We start from the raw sequence: 18,769 nt of genomic DNA on the forward strand, positions 1-18,769 counted from the left end.
GGGGGGGGGGTGGGGAGTGGTGGTGGAGGGCACCCTCATACCTCTTCAAGCCCGGCATCTACAACTTGGTACAGCCGCCTTTTCCCACGCTGTTCAAGGCTAGCTAAGAGGACTGGCTCCACACTGCGGGAGAATCCGAGCTCTGGCTTTCTGTTGCTGAGGCCAGCCTCCCTCAGGGTGAGCCAGGGGATCTGACTCCCCTGCGCAAATCTGTGGCGTGTAATGCCTTCATTTACTTAGAAACTACACTTCTGAGTAAAAACAACAACAAAAACCCAGGAAAGACCAAGCAAAGGGAGCAAGAAGAAGCGCGCAGGAACACGCCTGGGCCTGGGAACAGCCCCAACCTCATGAGCCCTTGCAGTTTAGCCCCCACGCGCGACACCCGACCGAGCGCAGCCACCCGCCTCCGGTCCCGGAGGAGGCGTGGCCCGCACGCGCCGCCATCTTGGGCGCCTCTCTAGGCGCCGTGTTTACTACTCTATGATCGCCCGCTCCCGCCCCGCCCCTCCCCAGTCATTGTCTGGAGGAGCAGCCGCGGCCGCAGCGCCTTCTCTTTATAAGCCCGCAGTGCCCGGATGTGAATGGATTACAATGTATCTTTCAGGGAAACCTATTATTATCAATGTGACTCCACGGGGGAGTCAATGGTGATGATGAGGAGGAGGAGGAGGATGATGATGATGAGACACCTCTAAACTTGGAACAAGTTTAAGACTTTATAAGAGGAGAAGAAAAAAAAACCACCAACAAGATTTGTTTGAGGAAAAATTCTAACTATCCTGTATTGATATTTTTTTTATAAACAATAAGAAAAAGTTGTTGGATTTTTTTTTTTAATGATTTCTTTTTTGGGGGAGGGGATTTTGTTGCAGTTTTACGGTGGAAAATGCAAAAAACAGAACCAGGTGCATAATCTTGTATTCTGTGGATATCCCTGGAGCAGAACTGAGTACCAGTTAAAATACTTTTTTGGGGGATACACATGTGAGATACTAAGTACTTGCAGAAGATTTTTGTCTTTCTTTTTAAAGTCACTTTCCTTGGAATATTGTGAGCATATTTGTGGCCATTTAAGGTAACGTTACAATTTGCTGTCAGAGTAAACTGTTTGTAATTGAATTTAATTTTTAAAATGTCGATCCCAATGTTTTATTAAAACAAAAGGAACAACCTATTAAATAATTGCCAATGGGAAAAAGTGTGTGCATGCATTTTGTGTATGTACTAGCACATCTAGCAATAACAGGGTTTCTGGAATGTGTATTTTAACACACGTTAAAATAGCGTATGTTGCATATACTGGATAAAGCACGCTTGTTATTACGAAACGATAGAATTATGAAGCTTAATTTTTATCCTAAAAAGTGATGTGAAAAAGTATGTTTTAAGAGCATGCAAGGCCTGTAATGGTAAATGTTGAATTCAAAACTTACAAGTGCTGGCGAACGGGGACTTAGCGTGGCTAGGAACTCAAGTGTAAAAACAAAACAACATCCACCCTCAAAAATTGCCTTTTTTTTTTTTGTTGGCGAAGTTTGCAGCTATACTAATCTGTGACTTGAAAGGAAGGGGAAAGAAAGTATGCAATTTAGGTTTCGCCCCCAATGCAAAAGTACCGAAATGAAAATCTCCCCAGCAAAATGTGGCTTGGTTTATATATGGAAAAGAAAAATATTGTTCCTCTTGGCAAAGTCTTTTTGCATCACGTGTATTTGCAGCCTAGTATAAACTTGCTTTGCTGTGTGTGGATGTGTGAGTGAGAGGGAACGAGAGTCAGAGAAAGAAAGAAGTGAGGGGATGTAAACTCGAATAAATTTCAAAGTGCCTCCGATGGATGAAACGGGCAAAAACTGAACTGTTCAGGCTTCAGATTGTAACTGACGATCTGAGGGAAAATGAGGTGCTCGATGAATTTTCGTTTGTATTTTTTTGCGAGGCGGGGGAGGTGTTGAGATTTTTTTTTTCCTCGGGGGGGGGGTGGGGTGCATCCCAGCCAGCCCGACCCGAGCGAGCCGCGTCTCCCCGCCGGAGCCCCCCCACCCATTTCTTTGCTGAACTTGCAATTCCGTGCGCCTCGGCGTGTTTCCCCCTCCCCCCTTCCCTCGTCCCCTCCCCTCCCCGGAGAAGAGAGTTGGTGTTAAGAGTCAGGGATCTTGGCTGTGTGTCTGCGGATCTGTAGTGGCGGCGGCGGCGGCGGCGGCGGCGGCGGGGAAGGAGCAGGAGCGGGCGCGGGCGCAGGAGGCGGAGGTGGTGGTGGTGGAGGCAGTGGTTAGACATGAACGCCGCCTCGGCGCCGGCGGTGCACGGAGAGCCCCTTCTCGCGCGCGGGCGGTAGGTACGGGCGCCGGCGGGGCTCGGCGGGCTGATGCGCCGGGCGGCGCGGGGCTGGGGCTCGGAGGCTCCGCACGCGGCTCCGCGCCTCCCGAGCCGCGGGCTCCCGGCTCCCGGCGCTCCCAGAAGAGACACCCCTTCCCCTCCCGCGCCTCTTCCCTCCCCCTCGTCTCTACCCCCCCCCCCCGCCCCCCCTCCCCAGTCATGCCACTCGGAGGGACCGATGACTTTGCCAAGGGCCTGACTTTAATTTCTACAACCCTTTCTTTCACAAATTAGGGTGCTGGACAATTACAGGACCCGACCCTCCACTCTGCTCCCCCCTTTCGCCGACCCTGTCACCCCTCCCCCTTTGGACGTGTTTTCACTCCAGAGACGCTCATCTTTAATTTCTTTATAGCTACTTTGAAATGCAGAGGGGAGTGGTGTGTGTGAGTGTGTGTGCGTGTGTGTGTGTGTGTGTGTGTGTGTGTGTGTGTGTGTGTGTGAGGGGGGTGGGGTGGAAGGTGGGGGGGGGAAAGTTGAGACCGGATCGTTCTGAGTAGTTTCTCTTTTCTCTGTGATCCATTCATTTCTCGCTCTACCTCCTGTTGCATAAAATGATGCGCTGAAGAGCGGCTTTTTTTTTCCCCTCCTTTCCCGGATTTGGTTTTATAGTGGATGTTACCAGTTTTGATCGTCTCTTTGGAAATACAATTATCAGTATCGCTTTTTTTTTTTTTTTTTTTTTTTTTTGCTATTGCTGCCTATTCCATCTTAAAAAAAAAAAAAAACAACAAAACTCTCCCATCCCTCCCTCCTTTCCGCCTTAATCCCGCCCGCCCCCACATCCCCACCCCCCAACCCCCCCAGTCTCCAAAAATCCGATTGTGTTTTCTCCAAGGATTGGGACTGGATTTTCTGATTGCGGTTATTTCCATGTTTCTAGGTTTGTGTGATTTTGCTAAAATGCATCACCAACAGCGAATGGCTGCCTTAGGGACGGACAAAGAGCTGAGTGATTTACTGGATTTCAGTGCGGTAAGAAAGAACGGTGGAAACTAACAACAGCTGTGAAAAACAAAACAAAACAAAACAAAAAACCCAAACACTTCAGCTAGAAACCAATAGTAATCTAAAGGACAGGAATAATTTTTTAATTGGTTGAATCTTTGGCAAACATGAAGGTCTTTTTGATAAGTTTTTAACTACAATTTTTGGGTGTGATGGACGATTCAGGCTTTTTTTTTTTTTCCCAGAGTGTAAAATTACTTGCCTTGGATTCCCTACCCACCGGACCCTCAAAATAATGGAACCTCCCCCCAAATGAAAGGACAAACAGACCACCCTAAAACTTGGCCTTACCTGGACATGAGAGTACTAATACTTTGCGCAGTATTCCTTTTATTTTTGTTTTTCTGGAAATGGAAAGGAGCAACTAGGAGACCCAGTTGTCTCTTAAAGTTTTAAATTGATGATGCTTTGGATACGTATTAGTTACATCTCTTTCTAGGATTCTGAAAACTCGTGCATATGTGCTGGGCACACACTCTTTAGAACCCTTTAGACCGGGTTGGTGCATTTCACAGTCGTGAGATCAGCACAAAGCAAAACTTGCACACTTGTGGAGTTTTACGGCTGTAGTTGGTCCTGCATCCCTTTGCTTCCCTTTCCCAAATCAAGTCCCAGACCCGGCAGGGGAATTCACTCATTTTTAATGCCGAGAGAGTTTGGTGTAAGATGCATTTGCAAAGCAAAATAAAAAGAATCCACAAAACACGCAAATAAAATCCAAACCGCCTTCTAAGTGGGGCTCTTTCATGTTGCTGCTGCCGCTGCCGCCGCCGCCGCCGCCGCCGCCGCCGCCGCCGCCGCCTCCGCTGCTGTTGCTGCTGCTGCTGCTGCTGCTGCTGCTGCTGCTGCTGCTGCTGCTTCTGGACCTTCTTCTGGAGAAATGGCTTTCGGAAGTTTTGCCAGGAAACGTAGCCCTAGGCAGCTTTGTAGCCCCCTTTCTGCTTGCTGCACTTTCTCCATTCGTTCCTTTGCTTTTTGCAGGCTCTGACTCAGGGAAGGTGCGCATTATCCACTAGATACGTCGAAGAAGAGGGAAGCCAATTAGGGTCGAAATAAATGCTGGAGAGAGAGAGAGAGAGAGAGAGAGAGAGAGAGAGAGAGTGAGAGAGGGAGAGAGAGAGAGAGAGAGTGAGAAAGAGTGAGAGAGAGAGAGAGAGTCTTGCTACAAATTGCTCTCATGTTAGAGACGAAATGAGAATTTAGTGCAGGTGGCACTTTTATATTTATTTGGGTTCACATATGACAGGCAAATCCTATACGGGATGGAAATGGACATTGCCACGTTTATGGCCAAGGTTTTCAGCATAAAGCAAACAACTTTTTTCTTCTCCTTTGTAAAACTAGTGTTTTCTGGAGAGGCCGCTGCCCTCCACCCTGAATCTTGATAACATTATGGGGACTGTTTGTTTAAAGTGGACCAGTGCTGCCTAGTGCTGGCAGTCTAATGAACCTGAGGAAAAATTAAGAACAGAGTGGTAAAAGGGGGGGGGGGGACTGGTAATGTTATGCTTGTTTTAGTTTTAAGTTGGATGGTGATGTATTTTACTAAAATGAACCCTTAACGTAAACTCTTAAGCTATTTGGTAAGAGTCTGAAAGATCTTTGACGAACTCTGAAGGCACAGATGTCTTTTTTTCAACAGTAATGTTTCTTTGTTTCTTTTAGATGTTTTCACCTCCTGTGAGCAGTGGGAAAAATGGACCAACTTCTTTGGCGAGTGGACATTTTACTGGCTCAAGTATGTAAATTCTTTTCTTAGCATGTAGTTAAATGTTCTTAGCTGTTTATTCACTCATTGTATATTTTTGGCTCTGTTGAAGTGTTCTGGAAAAGTCATTGAAATTGTAGCCTGTAATGATACGGTTATTTCACTGTCCATCGGTGGTATAACTTACACAAAATGTTATCTTTTGCAGAATTAAAATTAGGCCTTTTTTTTTTTAAATCAAGGAAATTGTCTCAGAATTCCATTTCTTAATTTAAAAGCAATTTTCTAATACAGTTGTAATCAAACATGTGAAGATAAGGCCAGTGTTGACACGGGGAAAATTAATTTATTTCCCTGTTTGAAAATAGAGGGAAAAATCTAACTTTCAAAAAAAAGGGAAAATCCCTCGTAAATAATATTAATTATTAGGTACTATGTATAATTAACCCTTTTAAAGAAGTGAGCACTTACTTTGCAGATGACTGCTGCATTGTAAACCATAGCTGTAAATAGAGAGCCTCTTGCTAATCTGAGAGCTAAATATGAATTCATTTCTCTTTAAAGCATTCTTTTTGATGCTTTAGCTATTTTTTGTTCTCTAAGCATTTCCTCATGCAGTGAATTTTTGCTATAGTTAAAGTTTCAAATTTGCAAGGACTTTTACATTTTATAAATGAAAGGTCTTTGGGTGATGCTTAAAAAAGACGTTAGCGCTATTCACAAAGGAATCTGTGTGCGCAATGATTATGTGGCTTCTAAGGAGGAGTTTTAGTAGGGGACTCCCTGAAGGTCTCTTATAAAGTGAAAACTGAAAATATGATACTACTTAAAATATGTATATATTTTTTTGTCCAATGAATTTCGCATAGGAAGGAGGCATCCATGGTTACCTGCTATCCTTTGGGCTTAAAGCTTAAATCCACTTATACTTTTTAAACAGCTGTAGTATTTTAGGAGTTCTGACAGTGGTAAATACCAGTACATTAGACAGAGTACCATTCTTGAGTCAGGCTGGTAAATGTTGACATCTTTTAGCTGCGAGGTGCCAGTGGAATTTTCTGTTAACTATTGAATATCATTTCACATCTCTTAATTTTCATCTGATGCTCTGGCAATGAAAGCAATCTGTTCACCTTTGCGATTTGTGTAATTAGGATGCTTTTATAAAATTAGTGGCTTTTAAAAGTTGCTCATTTCCAAATAAGTTACTTCTCCTTTTTCTGGCCCCCACTAGGCTAAGTAACATGTTTATAATTTATAAGATGCTTCCTATGGTTATATTTTATCTTTTCAGTTTTGGGGTCCACCTTGATTAAAAGTACTTCTGACAATATATTTGTATTTTAGTGGCCTGGACCCTGTTATATTTTCCATTTACAGACTTAATATTTTTGTTGTTGTTGTTGTATTGGTATTTTGTCTTCCAAATTTTGGTGTTGTGTTCTCTACACAACTTTGAAGTAAAGATCAGTGCAAGAATCTCTTGTAGGCAGATTACTATTTCATGCTAGTATCAAAACAGTAACAGACTTTATCTCTGACAGCAATTTTCTTCATGGTTTTACTTAAGAAAACGTGTATTCAGCTTAAATCTAAAAGTAGATTATGTCACAAAGGCCCAGAGATAGACTGCTTTCAAAGTGCAAAACACTCTCTTGCACTCTGTGAAAACTGACACATTTGGAATAACTTAAGTGTATCAGTTTAGGTATGGTTTAATAAAGCAAAGTGATTTAGAAGCATGAAATTGTGTTACATTTAAAAAGACAACTGTGCATCTGGGCCCTTTTCTGTGTTCACATTTAAATAAAGTCCTTGCTATGATGTTTAAGTGTTTACAGAGAGTACAGGCTGGATAAGTATGAATATGTATTCATGCATTTTAGTAAGTGATTATGTATTGAACTTACACAGTTCTTAAGACAAATATATATACACACACACGTGCGCACATGTGCACACACACCAAACACACACACACACACACACACACAAACCCAGACAGAGACGTCATCCTTAGTGACATGTCACATACGATATTTCTAATGAATATACTGTGATTATTTTTAAGGTGTTGAACTTTGAGTTACGTTGTACCACAGTTGTAGTTTTCAGACCCAAATGTTTGCTTTTAAAGGTAAAAAAGTGTAGTGGCTATTTTGTGGTGGCAGCTGAATTGAAAATGCAGGGTACTCATCCAATGCAGTGTGATGGTGATTATAATATATGGAGTACAGATTGTAGTGTTGGTTTTTCTCATCTATTCAAGACATATTTGAACACAGGGCTATTAGTGAAAAAAATGGCTTATATTTCCATTCCATTATATTTCCACAACAAAGATGAATCCCTTTTAAAGAACATCAGGTAGAAAAATCAGGAAAACTGCATTTTGCCTTTTAACTGAAGGATGAGCTAGGAAACTTTGGGCAGAGAAATAATTTTCTAAATTTACTTCAGGTTAATACTCGTCTTGAGTGGGCTCAGGTGTGACTTTCATGGGTAGCTTTGAAACTTGGGTCTAAGAAACAAAGATCCGAACTGTAAGTAAGTGAACTGTTTGTTCATCTTTGCAAAACCAGCTGTATTTCTTCAAGGTGAGGCATGGTGATATTTCATACTTAAAGTTCCCAATAGCTTTTGAATCGATTAATATAGGATGCTCCATCGTGATTTGCAATGTGGGAATGAAAATAAAGTGTGGTCATATTCCCTTTAATCTTTTCATTTCTCAAACATGGGTTTTCCTACCACCTTAAGAAATGGTGAGGCTGCTAGGGAGAATGGAATGTAACCTGAGCTACAGCCTGACATTCCCAGGGAGCATTTTTCACATGAAAGGCTTTTGTCAACCCAGGAAAGGACCTGCAGTTTTTGTTTGATGTTTGCAGGTGTTCAGCAGAGAGCACTAAAACAATTCAGCCATGATGGTTCAGAGCTTCGATGACCTTAACAGGATGAATTGGTGGGCTCTGGAATTATTTTTAAGAAATAGTTGTAACCTATATGGTAACTTATACAAAGGGATTTAATATCCGTTATATCATTGCTCTTAAAACAAGCTAAAAGGATACACATGCCTGGATGATTGGAAAATTATTCTCATTAAAAAGTAAGATGGCCAAGTTACCAAAAGAAAAAGCAAACAAGCACCTAAAGTCTATAATTTATCGATGAACGGGGCTTAATTTTCTATTCTAACAAAAAATACAGTTTCTTTGGTTACCTTTGAGTCTTTTAAAAGCAAAAGATAAACATCCTGGTTTTGGCATCTTTTTAAAAAGTAGTTTTAAAGTTGGGCCACTAAAATGATCTATATTCAAGAACAGCCCTGGTCACATCTGTTACGTGTATTTACAGTTAGTCTATGATGGATACTACATCTTCCTCCCTTAGTTTAAAAGTTGAGCTTTTCCCCCCTGTAACTGTTTAGTTTTACTTAGGTGTTCAGTGTTTGTGAAAGATTGCCAAATGAATGGGTGTTTGAACAATTAAGAGCAGAAGTAAAACACACTACATCCCCGTCATGGTCATTTTTGGAAGAAGACAAACATTTTTTAATGTTCATGCAGGTTAGCTAACCTATATCCACGTAACACCCAATGACACATCAATGTAGTAAGTTCAGTGAGAAAATGAATCCAGTGGGTAGTTTTTGTATCACAGAGAAAATTCAAATGGTCAGCATCCTGAATTAATTTCCATCCATAACTGTTTGCATTCATGGTTATAGTGTGAAAAATAATTGCTCTCCCCTTAAAGGCATCTGTGGGGTAGAATTATTTAATTGTGTGTATCTGTATTTGTGTGTGTGTGTGTGTGTGTGTGTGTGTGTGTGTGTGTGTGCATTTGTGTGTTTCAAACAGCCTTACTATTGTAGTACAACTCACAAGTGTGGTATGGCTTTTTTGTAAGCAGCAGACCAAGTAAATAGGTTTAAAAGTAAGTAAAGGGGCATTAAACCCATTATATTAGAATTACAGACTTTTGGGGATAGCAACCTCTTTTAGTATACAGTCCGTTGTCTTCATTGTCCAGCCAAAGAAAACTGAGGCCCAAGTTAAGGAGGTTCTAACCTCTGCCTTTATTTGCTATTCTAAAAAACAAGTTCTGATTTGCTAATTCTTTATGGCTCTGCACATCCTTTATTGGACTAACATTGGTTTCACTACTATGTTTTTCCTTAATTTGTGTTGCATAATAAGCTATAGGATTATACCCTGTGTGCTGATGTTGCTTCTGCATATGTGCTTGTGCCCTTCGAATGCTTTTTAAGGTTTAGAACTGAATTTTGGATTATTGATCATTTCTCTTTACCTTAGCTCCCCCGTGACTGTTTGCAAGATATTAGACAGGATAATAGGGTATGGATGGGCCTGACACTGACAAAATACAAGTGCTTAATATGTCAAGTGGTGCGCTCTGCGACTTATATTTATTATACATTTTTACTCCTCTCAAGAACCAGGAGATGCAAGGGTTACCATGCTCAATTCATAGATGAGGAAACTGAGATTCAGAGATGGTAAATGACATGCTCTCAAGGCAGCCAGTAATAAATTAGGTTTTAAGCTCACGTATGCCTAACTCAGTGTCCTTTGCACACATACACACATGGTCCGATATAGATTATTTTTCAAGATTATGTAGACATAGGAATATATTATTGAGGTTTGGCATGTAATATTATTCCTGATCTTTAGAGTAGATAAGCAGTTTTTAAAAACCATATTTAAGATAATGATATAAACCATGATATTTTTCTTGCCTTAGTGTCCAGATAAGCTGGCTTTCTAATTCATTTTGGATTTCAGTGTGACTTAGTGTGTCTCTTTATTATTGCTATTATTATTCTTATTACAAGGAGAATATAGTAGATCTTTTCAAAGTTGTGCTTTCATTCTATTGTGAATTGACAGTGTGCCCGGGTGCCTGTGAAAATACCTTGTTTTCAGTTATTTTTAATGTACCTAATCAAACTAAGAGGGGAGGTACCCAAGCCTGCTCTGTTAATATCTAAAAAATAAAGATTTACTATTTTTAACTGTAAAAAAAAAAGTTTCGCAGTTCATTGTTAGATCCTTGAAACTTAATATTCATTCACGAACAATAATCCTAAACTCCATCTGCATCACTAAAATAAGCAGTTTTGAAGTTTTGATGTGTCTATTACCAGACATGTGCTTAAAATGTTACATTTTCTAAATTCAGAAGGAAGAAGCAGTACTCTATTTGACACTGACTTAAGTAAATAAAATGCATTAAACAAGCGTGGGGATCCAAGATCTGTTGAGACAGAAATGCTTAACATTTTTGACAGCATCAGCAAATTATCTTTACCCTACTATTGTAATGAGGAAATCACTTAAATAACAGATGAACAGCGAAGTCACATAAACATATATAATAGAAGTATGTAATGAAAGTTTATGCTGTTAATTGCTCGAATCTGTCTTAAATGCTGAGAATCATGGAGCAGTAAAGACTGTCATATAAACAGTTTTGTTTTGAGCTTAAAATTATTCCTTTTTGCTTTCATCTGCTATGATAAACAAAGTAATTTTGTAAGCTTTACAGATCAAACATTTACTCCTAATGGTAAACTACATTTTATATTGGAAGTTTGCAACCTCGTCCAAGGCATAGAGTTGAGTCCTGGTGGCCCCAGGCCTGTGATTTTCAACGTTTAGTATTATGATGCTATTTAGATCTGTTCCCATAAGCCAAGATAACAGATCTCAAGTTGCCTAATAAGGAACATGGTGTGTTTTGAAATGTTCTTCAGTTTACAAGTCTTGAACCAAAATGTTCTTGGCCAAACCTTTAGAATATAAATCTATATGTTGAGTAAGTCAGATCTTACACAGACACAGCATCAAAATGAAGCTAGGTAGAAACAGAAAAAAAAAAACAAAACAAAAAACCAAACCAATCCCCCCTTCCTTATTTTCTTATTTTATGAGCTATATTTTATGACCAGGTGTTCTTCCAAGCTAATTAGATAGCACTAAGTATTAGAGAAAGTAAAGCACATCATATGGTTGTGTGTTTTGAAAGGTTATTTATGTTAATGGTTTCTTATTAGTCGGAAGGAAATTTTCAAAATGGACCACCAAATTTTTAAACTTATGCTTGGGTTATGCATTTGCTATATCTGTGAGCCTACTTAGGCTCAACAGTAAGGTTTGCACATGTGTTTGAGGTAGGTACTTTTGAACCATATGCCTCTTAATGCTTATGAGAGAAGTACAAATCTAGTCTTTAGAGGAGATTGGTTAACACTTTGCTATAAGCAGTATATATATACATATATATATATATATATACATATATATATACACGTATATATATACATACACATATATACATATACATGCACACACACATATATACACATATATATGTATATATATGTGTGTGTGCATGTATATGTATATATATGTGTGTATATATATGTATATTTATGTCCAACTCCTAGGAATAGCAAAAGTGTTGAGAAAGGTTGTCATATTTACTTTCATTTCCAAAATAAATAAAGGCCTAGTTAATCAGCATATCAAATACCCAGCTGTGTTTAAAATCAGTTAATATGGATGAATTTCAGGACTGTAAGAATTTTATTTAAAGGTGCAGCCACCAGATTGTTCAAATGGATGCTTTTGTACTTTTGTGTGACAATTAACATTTAATGAATGACTTTCTAGACTGCCATTGGTAGTAATTACTATATGTAGTTTATTAACTGCAATCCATTGTTGGATGGGCCTGTATTGATTTGTTTTGCAAACAACCCTTCACACGTTCAGCAGTATTTGTACATTACTTTTTAAAGAACCTGTTTCATTTGCTGATTGCCTCTAAAAATTCTAGCTTACAAATTCTCGTGTACTAAAATGCCTTTTGATCAGTCATTTTAATTGAATTAAGAATTCAGCTTTTCAGCTATCACATTTTTACATTAGGTCCTCAGGGAGCCTCAAAGAAAGTACACAGTATTGATTTTAAGTAATTTATAGAAAGTTGGATTTACAAGAGACTTTGGAGATGCTCTATTATTTTTTAGGTAAAGAGCCAAGGTTTGGGAGGATTAAATGTCTTTTGCCCAAATCATACAGTTGGTTATTGGCTATAATAAGACACAAATACAGATGTCCTGACCCGCTGGTCAGGGACCCCATGCTGCTTTTAATTAAGGTTTGGACTCAATCCGTGGGTACCAACTGTATGTTTCTTAAGAAGAAGAAAAAGTGTATAATCTACCATTTCTGAACAAATAATAAAAATTTAGATTATGAGAGATAGACATCATAATCCGCCTCACTTGTCATCACGTGTTCCAATTTGGCTAAGGCAGTTGACGAATAACTGTTAAAATGTATTGTGTTATTAAAAATAACAAAGTAAGGCCCATGATTAAATATCAGGGCTGTAATTTAATCTCAGGGTTTCTGGAGCTGTTCATAAACCATTTGGCTTTTTTCTGAAACCGATGACGTCAAAATGCAGGTTGATTGAATTATGACCCTGGGTTACAGGAGCACCTGCCAATGCCTCCTTACTTCATGGCATGTCAGCATTTCCATTACAAACTTTTTTTTTCTCTAACATTTTTAACTTTGAATAGTTAAACTAGACTGATGGTTGGCATATAAACTTTCAGCCCCCTGGGAAAAAGACTATTTTCCCAATAAAATAGAGGAGGTGGTGACAAAGCCCCATTACCTTTTAGAATGTTCTTCCTTGCTTTAATCTTCCATTAATTTAAACATTCCCTCTTGAGGTACTTAGCTGAGTTGCAAAGCATCCAAATGGAAGGTTTTTAATCTCAAATTTCCCAAGCCAAGACTTAAATGCAAGGTATTTAGGGACAGTTAAACCAGGAAAAGACTTATCTTGTAGGAAGAAGGATATTGAAATGTTCTGGACACTACAGTTTAATGCTGTGTGAAATGCCGAAGAGCGAGACATGAAAACATGCAAATTGGTGTACCTTGTCAGTAGTTACTTTTATATCCACTTAAGAAGAGTAAAAATTGATAATGTATGGTTTAGAAAGGTTAATTTATTTATGTCACTATCTGAAGACTTAACGGCGTATCTTCTGTTTTACCCCTTGGGTTTTAATATGTTGGCCATAGAGAGAGAATGCTGTTTCTATATAGCTAGTTTCTTATTTACCTATCAAAATTCTTATTGATGGTTGATCTCATAGATATTTTTAGTACATGCTATGCTCAACCCCCTGTGTTAGCAATTATGGGACATAGAGGGATTTATGGGAGATAGTTCCTGCCCTGAGAGGGCATATATTCTGACAGTAAAGGATAGAAAACCACATACAGAATTAGCCTTCAGTGCCCAAAAGGCAAGTACCATTTACGTTGTGGGAGTTTAGACAAAGACAAATTCTTTCTTTGGGAGGGAAAAGAATAATGAAGGCTTCATGGACAAATCAAGTCTGAGCCTTGAAGGGGAGGAATAGCATTTTGACCTGGGGGCACTGGGACTGAGCATTTTGTGTCACGATCACTGTGAAGCAGGCACAGAGGAAGGCTGTTGCAAAGGTTGCAAAGGGTGGATTAAAGAGATCTCCAAAAAGAGAGGCTCCTCAGCTCTGCTGTGGGATCAGCTCTGGTATGGACAACCACAGTGACTTCAACCTGCAGTGTCCCTATTTCGGATGCCTTTTTTTGTTTGTTTTTTCTTTTTTGCTTTTGGGGATTTCCTTGGGGCTATTAGAGATTATAATCCAGTCCCTTCCAAAAGTATGTGTTTTTTAATGGTCGTGTCAGGATGGAAATCAAGGTTTTTATGTTCCCGGGTCCAGACACTTCCTGTTATATCATTCAGCAGTGGAAGTTTAGCTGCTGTGGAGAAACTTATTTATTTAGCGGAATTCTGGAAGTCTAGATTCTTTCGCAGTGTTCTCTGGTACATAGCTGCTTCATTTTGACAAAGTGATAGAACCTCACAGCCTACATCTTAAAGCTGGAAAAATAATTTGAAACTTTCCAGGAGGGGCGCCTGGGTGGCGCAGTCGGTTAAGCGTCCGGCTTCAGCCAGGTCACGATCTCGCGGTCCGTGAGTTTGAGCCCCGCGTCAGGCTCTGGGCTGATGGCTCAGAGCCTGGAGCCTGTTTCCGATTCTGTGTCTCCCTCTCTCTCTGCCCCTCCCCCGTTCATGCTCTGTCTCTCTCTGTCCCCAAAATAAATAAACGTTGAAAAAAAAAAAAAAAAGAAACTTTCCAGGAAAGTTTAAACTTTAAGAGGGGATCTTATGCCATACTTAACAATAGTTTCAGATTGCAAGAATTCATCATTGTAATTTTTATTATCACTGCCATCACCATTACCAGTGCCACATCTTTTGATTCAAAAGCTAGCAGGGAAATGTGGTAATTATTATTGCTATATAATACATTCAGAAATGTATTTAAAAAACATTCTCAAAGACTGTGATCCTAGCCAAAACTTACATAGTGTTTGTAAGAACATCATCAAGTGGCCAGAATCACCTTTTGTTAAAATCTATCGTAATTACATCACAAATAGGAAAAATATATGTAAATACAATTCTCCCCTCAAGTATTGATGATTTCAGATTGACGTGTCTGTTTCTCTGTGACATGCCAGGATTTCCGTGTCTAGCATGTGTTTTCAGTTTCCACAAGAAGCCAAAAATTAAAGTGATGGTTGAAATAGGCTTAGGAAGAATTTATTTTTTTTTTAATTTTTTTAAAGTTTGTTTATTTTGAGGGAGAGGGAGAGAGAGAGAGAGAGAGAGCGAGTGGGTGAAGGGCAGAGAGAGGGAGAGAGAGAATCCCAAGCAGGCTCCACACTGTCAGCACAGAGCCCGATGTGAGGCTTGAACCCACGAACTGTTGAGATCATGACCTGAGCTGAGATCAGGAGTTGGACACTTAACTGACTGAGCCACTCAGGTGTCCTAGGAAGACTTTATTAATGCATGATTGTATTTGCTACATTGTAGAAACAAGATTTAAAAAAATGTTTTTAACGTTTATTTATTATTGAGAGAGAGAGAGACAGAGCATGAACAGGGGAGAGGCAGAGAGAGGAGGAGACACAGAATTTGAAACAGGCTCCAGGCTCCGAGCTGTTCGCACAGAGCCTGACGCCGGGCTCGAACTCAAAAACAGCGAGATCATGACCTGAGCCGAAGTCGGATGCTTAACCGAGTGAGCTGCCCAGGCGCCCTGAAACAAGATTTTTATAAGGGAATATTCTAGATCCATTTTTAAGAATGTCAGTTATGAACCTACATATCCCCAAAAACTTTTCCTTTACTTTACAAATAAGGGATTCATGGTAGAAATCTTCTGCAATGCTGCAACTTTAAACTCAAAAGAGGAAAATGTTTTGGTCATCAGTGGTAATAATATTTGAAGACTTACTAAACAATTTCATACGTAACCAAGTTTTGTAGTTTTGAAAGGGAATACCAGACAATATCAATTTCAGTCCTTGTTTGAATAATCATTCTTTGTTGTGTGCCTTCTTGAACATCATTGTGTACTAACTGGTGACCCAAACCACTGATTGTCTTTCTACTCTTGTGGGCACTGTGATTCTTTGTCAGGTTACTTTTAGCCACAAGGTTTATTTTCTTTTGACGCCTTACTCTCCCCTGATCTTACTAACCTCTTATTCAATTGATCTTTTCAACCTATGTAGAATTCTTTCTTGTATGTGGGATGTACATTTGTGCTGTCCCGCTTTCGTTAGTAGCAATTTTGGTAGAATTAGATAAGGTGAGAAATGTCCCATAGTTAATTTAATTAATTTTACTTAAAAACAAATCCATAATTGTTTAAGGGCTGATTGTTTAAAGAATTTTGAAAACTTTGGAAAGTGAAAGGGATGAATGAATATCATTTTTTCCCAGTGTGAATGTATTTCACGGGAATAGCATAGAATTATTAATAATTATTAAGTTTCATGTACTCATTCATTAATTCAGTAAATGTTTTTGAGAATCAAGACAAATCTCAGTGCTAGACGCTGTGGTGATGTAAAGAAGAATAAATGTCAACCTTAGCATTGTAATTAGAGTGAGTATGATACTGCACCTGTTAGGTGAAAGTTCTATACCGATTCAACAATAAAGTACTTTTAAAATAAGTGGTGTTGAAATATAGAATTAGAACTCTTGGAAAGATACTTTAAAGTATAACTGAGTACAGGGGCGCTCAGACAGTTAAGCATCTGACTTCTGCTCAGGTCAACATCTCCTGGTACCTGAGTCTCAGCCCTCGCATCAGGCTCTCTGCTGTCAGTGCAGAGGCCGCTTTGGATCCTCTGTCTCCCTTTCTGTCTGCCCCTCCCCTGTGTGCACCCTCTGTGTCAAAAATAAATAAACGTTAAAAAAATATAACTAAATGCAGACTTCACATTTCTGACTGCAGCATAGAAATACTGTGTACATGTGTACTCTACCTGACTATAAAGGAAGAATGGATTCAAATATTTAGGAAAATGGGACCTGGGAGAGTATTTGTTATCAATGTTCTTTCTTTCTTTTTTTTTTAAGTTTATTTATTTATTTTGAGAGAGACAGAAGGAGTGTGAACCAGAAAGGGGCAGAGAGAGAGAGAGAGAGAGAGAGAGAGGTGAAGAGGGACAGAGAGAGAGAGGGAGAGGGAGAATCCCAAGCAGGCTCCGCACTGTCAGCTCAGAGCTGGATGAAGGGCTTGAACTCACAAACCTGTGAGATCATGACCTGAGCCGAAATCCAGAGTTGGGCGCTCAACCGACTGCACCACCCAGGTGCCCTGTTACGAATGTACTTTCACATATAGTACCAGAGATTCCTTGGGAGACAATGCTAATTATACTCCTTTTGTCCTTTTTGAGCAGAAATTAAAGTTTTGGATTTATAGGTAGTGCTCATTTACTTCAAGGGCACTAGATGTGCATGGTTTTCTTTTTTATTTTCATGCCTGAATTTTTAAATATTTATTCTTAAACCTTATGGGCAGTAAAGCTACTCATTTAGTTTTAAAACTAAGTAATTATTTATTGAGCATCCACCGTGCGTCAGATACCATGCTGGGTCCTGGAAATAAAATGGTGAGCAAGGTAGATATGCTCTGCATTGTCTAAATGTGGGAGACAGACATTCACTGAATAATCAACCAGAGAAATATCAAGTTCCACATCTGAGCATTGGACAGGTTTGCCACAGGACATTTGACCGAACTCAACAGTCAGGAGAGGATTCCCTGAGGCCAGCACATCTGAACTGAGGTGTAAGGGATGGAGGGCTAGTGAAGTGGGCAGGGAGGAATAGGTTCCCAGCAGAGAGAGCTGGTTGGGGAGGGGGTTAGAGCATGGTTTGAGCAAGGCTGGGGAGGAGTGTTGTAGGGGCCAGACCTTGCCAGGCTGAGCAACAGGGGACCTGTGCAGCTTGCTGCCAGTCACATTTGTGCCTGGGAACAGTCTGACTGCAGCCCAGAATGCAGACCTCAAGGGTAATTGGTGTGGGTGGCTCAAACCAGTTTTGGGAGGCTTCAGAAATCCAGATGAGAGATGGTGTTGCTGTGGTGTGGGTGGTGCAGTCAGAGAACTGACTGTAGACTTTATTTGATATCTATAACTTTAGCCCACTGGCGAGGGAGCATTCATACTGGGCCCCTGCTCTTTTTTGGTGAAACTTTCTGTAACTTTAATACTTGAAAATCTACTGTACCTTCCAAAAGCAACTGCGAGACCTAATTCAACTGCCCTGTGATATCCACTGCTTTTTTAGGAACCAAGTACCATAGAAGTGCTTTTTATTTTCAGAGGCAAGTGGTAGGTTGATTTTGCAATTCTCTTCAGAGAGGGCGCAGAGTGGAAGTGGAAGAACCAGGCGAAGGAGACTCTTCTTTCTTATTCGGAGGTCATCAGTCATCGTGCGCTATTTAGGCTTCTTATAGCTCCTGTTCTTATTACCAGTCAATGTTACGATATTTTGGTTAAACCTGTTGAATTCATCGAGTACCTCTAGTCAGGTATTGAGTGGCACATGTGTGAGATGTTGTTGAGTGTCTTTGCTAGTGAACATTAGGTGGGTGGTTTGATTTATATGATACTGTGTCTGAGACTGAAACACTATTATTTGATAGTATTTTGTCTGAGATGGCCTTGGGGGAAGAATCGTCAGTTTACTTTTTTTTTTTTTAATGTTTCTTTATTTTTGAGAGAGAGAGAAACAGAGTGTGAGCTGGGGAAGGGCAGAGAGAGAGAGAGAGAGAGGGAGATACAGCATCTGAAGCAGGCTCCAGGCTCTGAGCTGTCAGCACAGAGCCCGATGAGGGGCTTGAACCTACAAACCATGAGATCATGACTTGAACCGAAGTCGGGTGCTCAACCCACTGGGCCACCCAGGTGCCCCATCAGTTTACTTTTGATTAGCAACAAAATGAAGCTTACAGCTGTTTACTCTTGGGAGTCACTTGTCGAACCAGCATGTTAGTCCATTTTAGTTAGGAAAATTATTGCCATTCTTTTGCTATATTTATTGTTCAAGTTGAATTAAAAATAGCCGGTCTTCCTTCCCTCCCCTCTTTCACTCCCTCCTTTCCTCCCTCCCTCCCTCATTTCCATCCATCCATCCTTCTTTCCTTCCTTCCTTCCTTCCTTCCTTCCTTCCTTCCTTCCTTCCTTCCTTCCT

General features: G+C 40.0%; 1 protein-coding gene and 1 long non-coding RNA gene across 25 annotated transcripts in view; one reads left to right on the top strand and one right to left on the bottom strand.

The window, feature by feature from the left end:
• LOC121032629 (uncharacterized) overlaps positions 1–446 on the bottom strand; it is a 24,048-nt gene extending 23,602 nt beyond the window's left edge. The window contains exon 1 of the long non-coding RNA XR_005791397.1: positions 42–446. This is a non-coding gene — a long non-coding RNA (uncharacterized LOC121032629). The remainder of the gene's footprint in view (positions 1–41) is intronic.
• Positions 447–902: 456 nt separating this feature from the next.
• Positions 903–18,769, top strand: part of TCF4 (transcription factor 4) — a 354,315-nt gene continuing 336,448 nt past the window's right edge. For 9 of the 24 annotated variants that reach the window (XM_040478740.1, XM_040478744.1, XM_040478747.1 and 6 more), the window contains exons 1-3: positions 2,223–2,334; positions 3,263–3,354; positions 5,053–5,125. In XM_040478740.1, the coding sequence (XP_040334674.1) occupies positions 3,283–3,354; positions 5,053–5,125 (145 nt within the window). In that variant the 5' untranslated portion in view covers positions 2,223–2,334; positions 3,263–3,282. Of the gene's footprint in view, positions 1,079–1,822; positions 1,904–2,222; positions 2,335–3,262; positions 3,355–4,259; positions 4,386–4,577; positions 4,596–5,052; positions 5,126–18,769 lie in introns of those variants that run through there. The other 15 variants (XM_040478738.1, XM_040478736.1, XM_040478737.1 and 12 more) reach the window with 10 other exon arrangements.

The sequence above is a fragment of the Herpailurus yagouaroundi genome, unplaced genomic scaffold, assembly GCF_014898765.1.
Source record: "Herpailurus yagouaroundi ecotype Mexico unplaced genomic scaffold, PumYag 142, whole genome shotgun sequence".
NCBI lineage: Eukaryota > Metazoa > Chordata > Mammalia > Carnivora > Felidae > Herpailurus > Herpailurus yagouaroundi.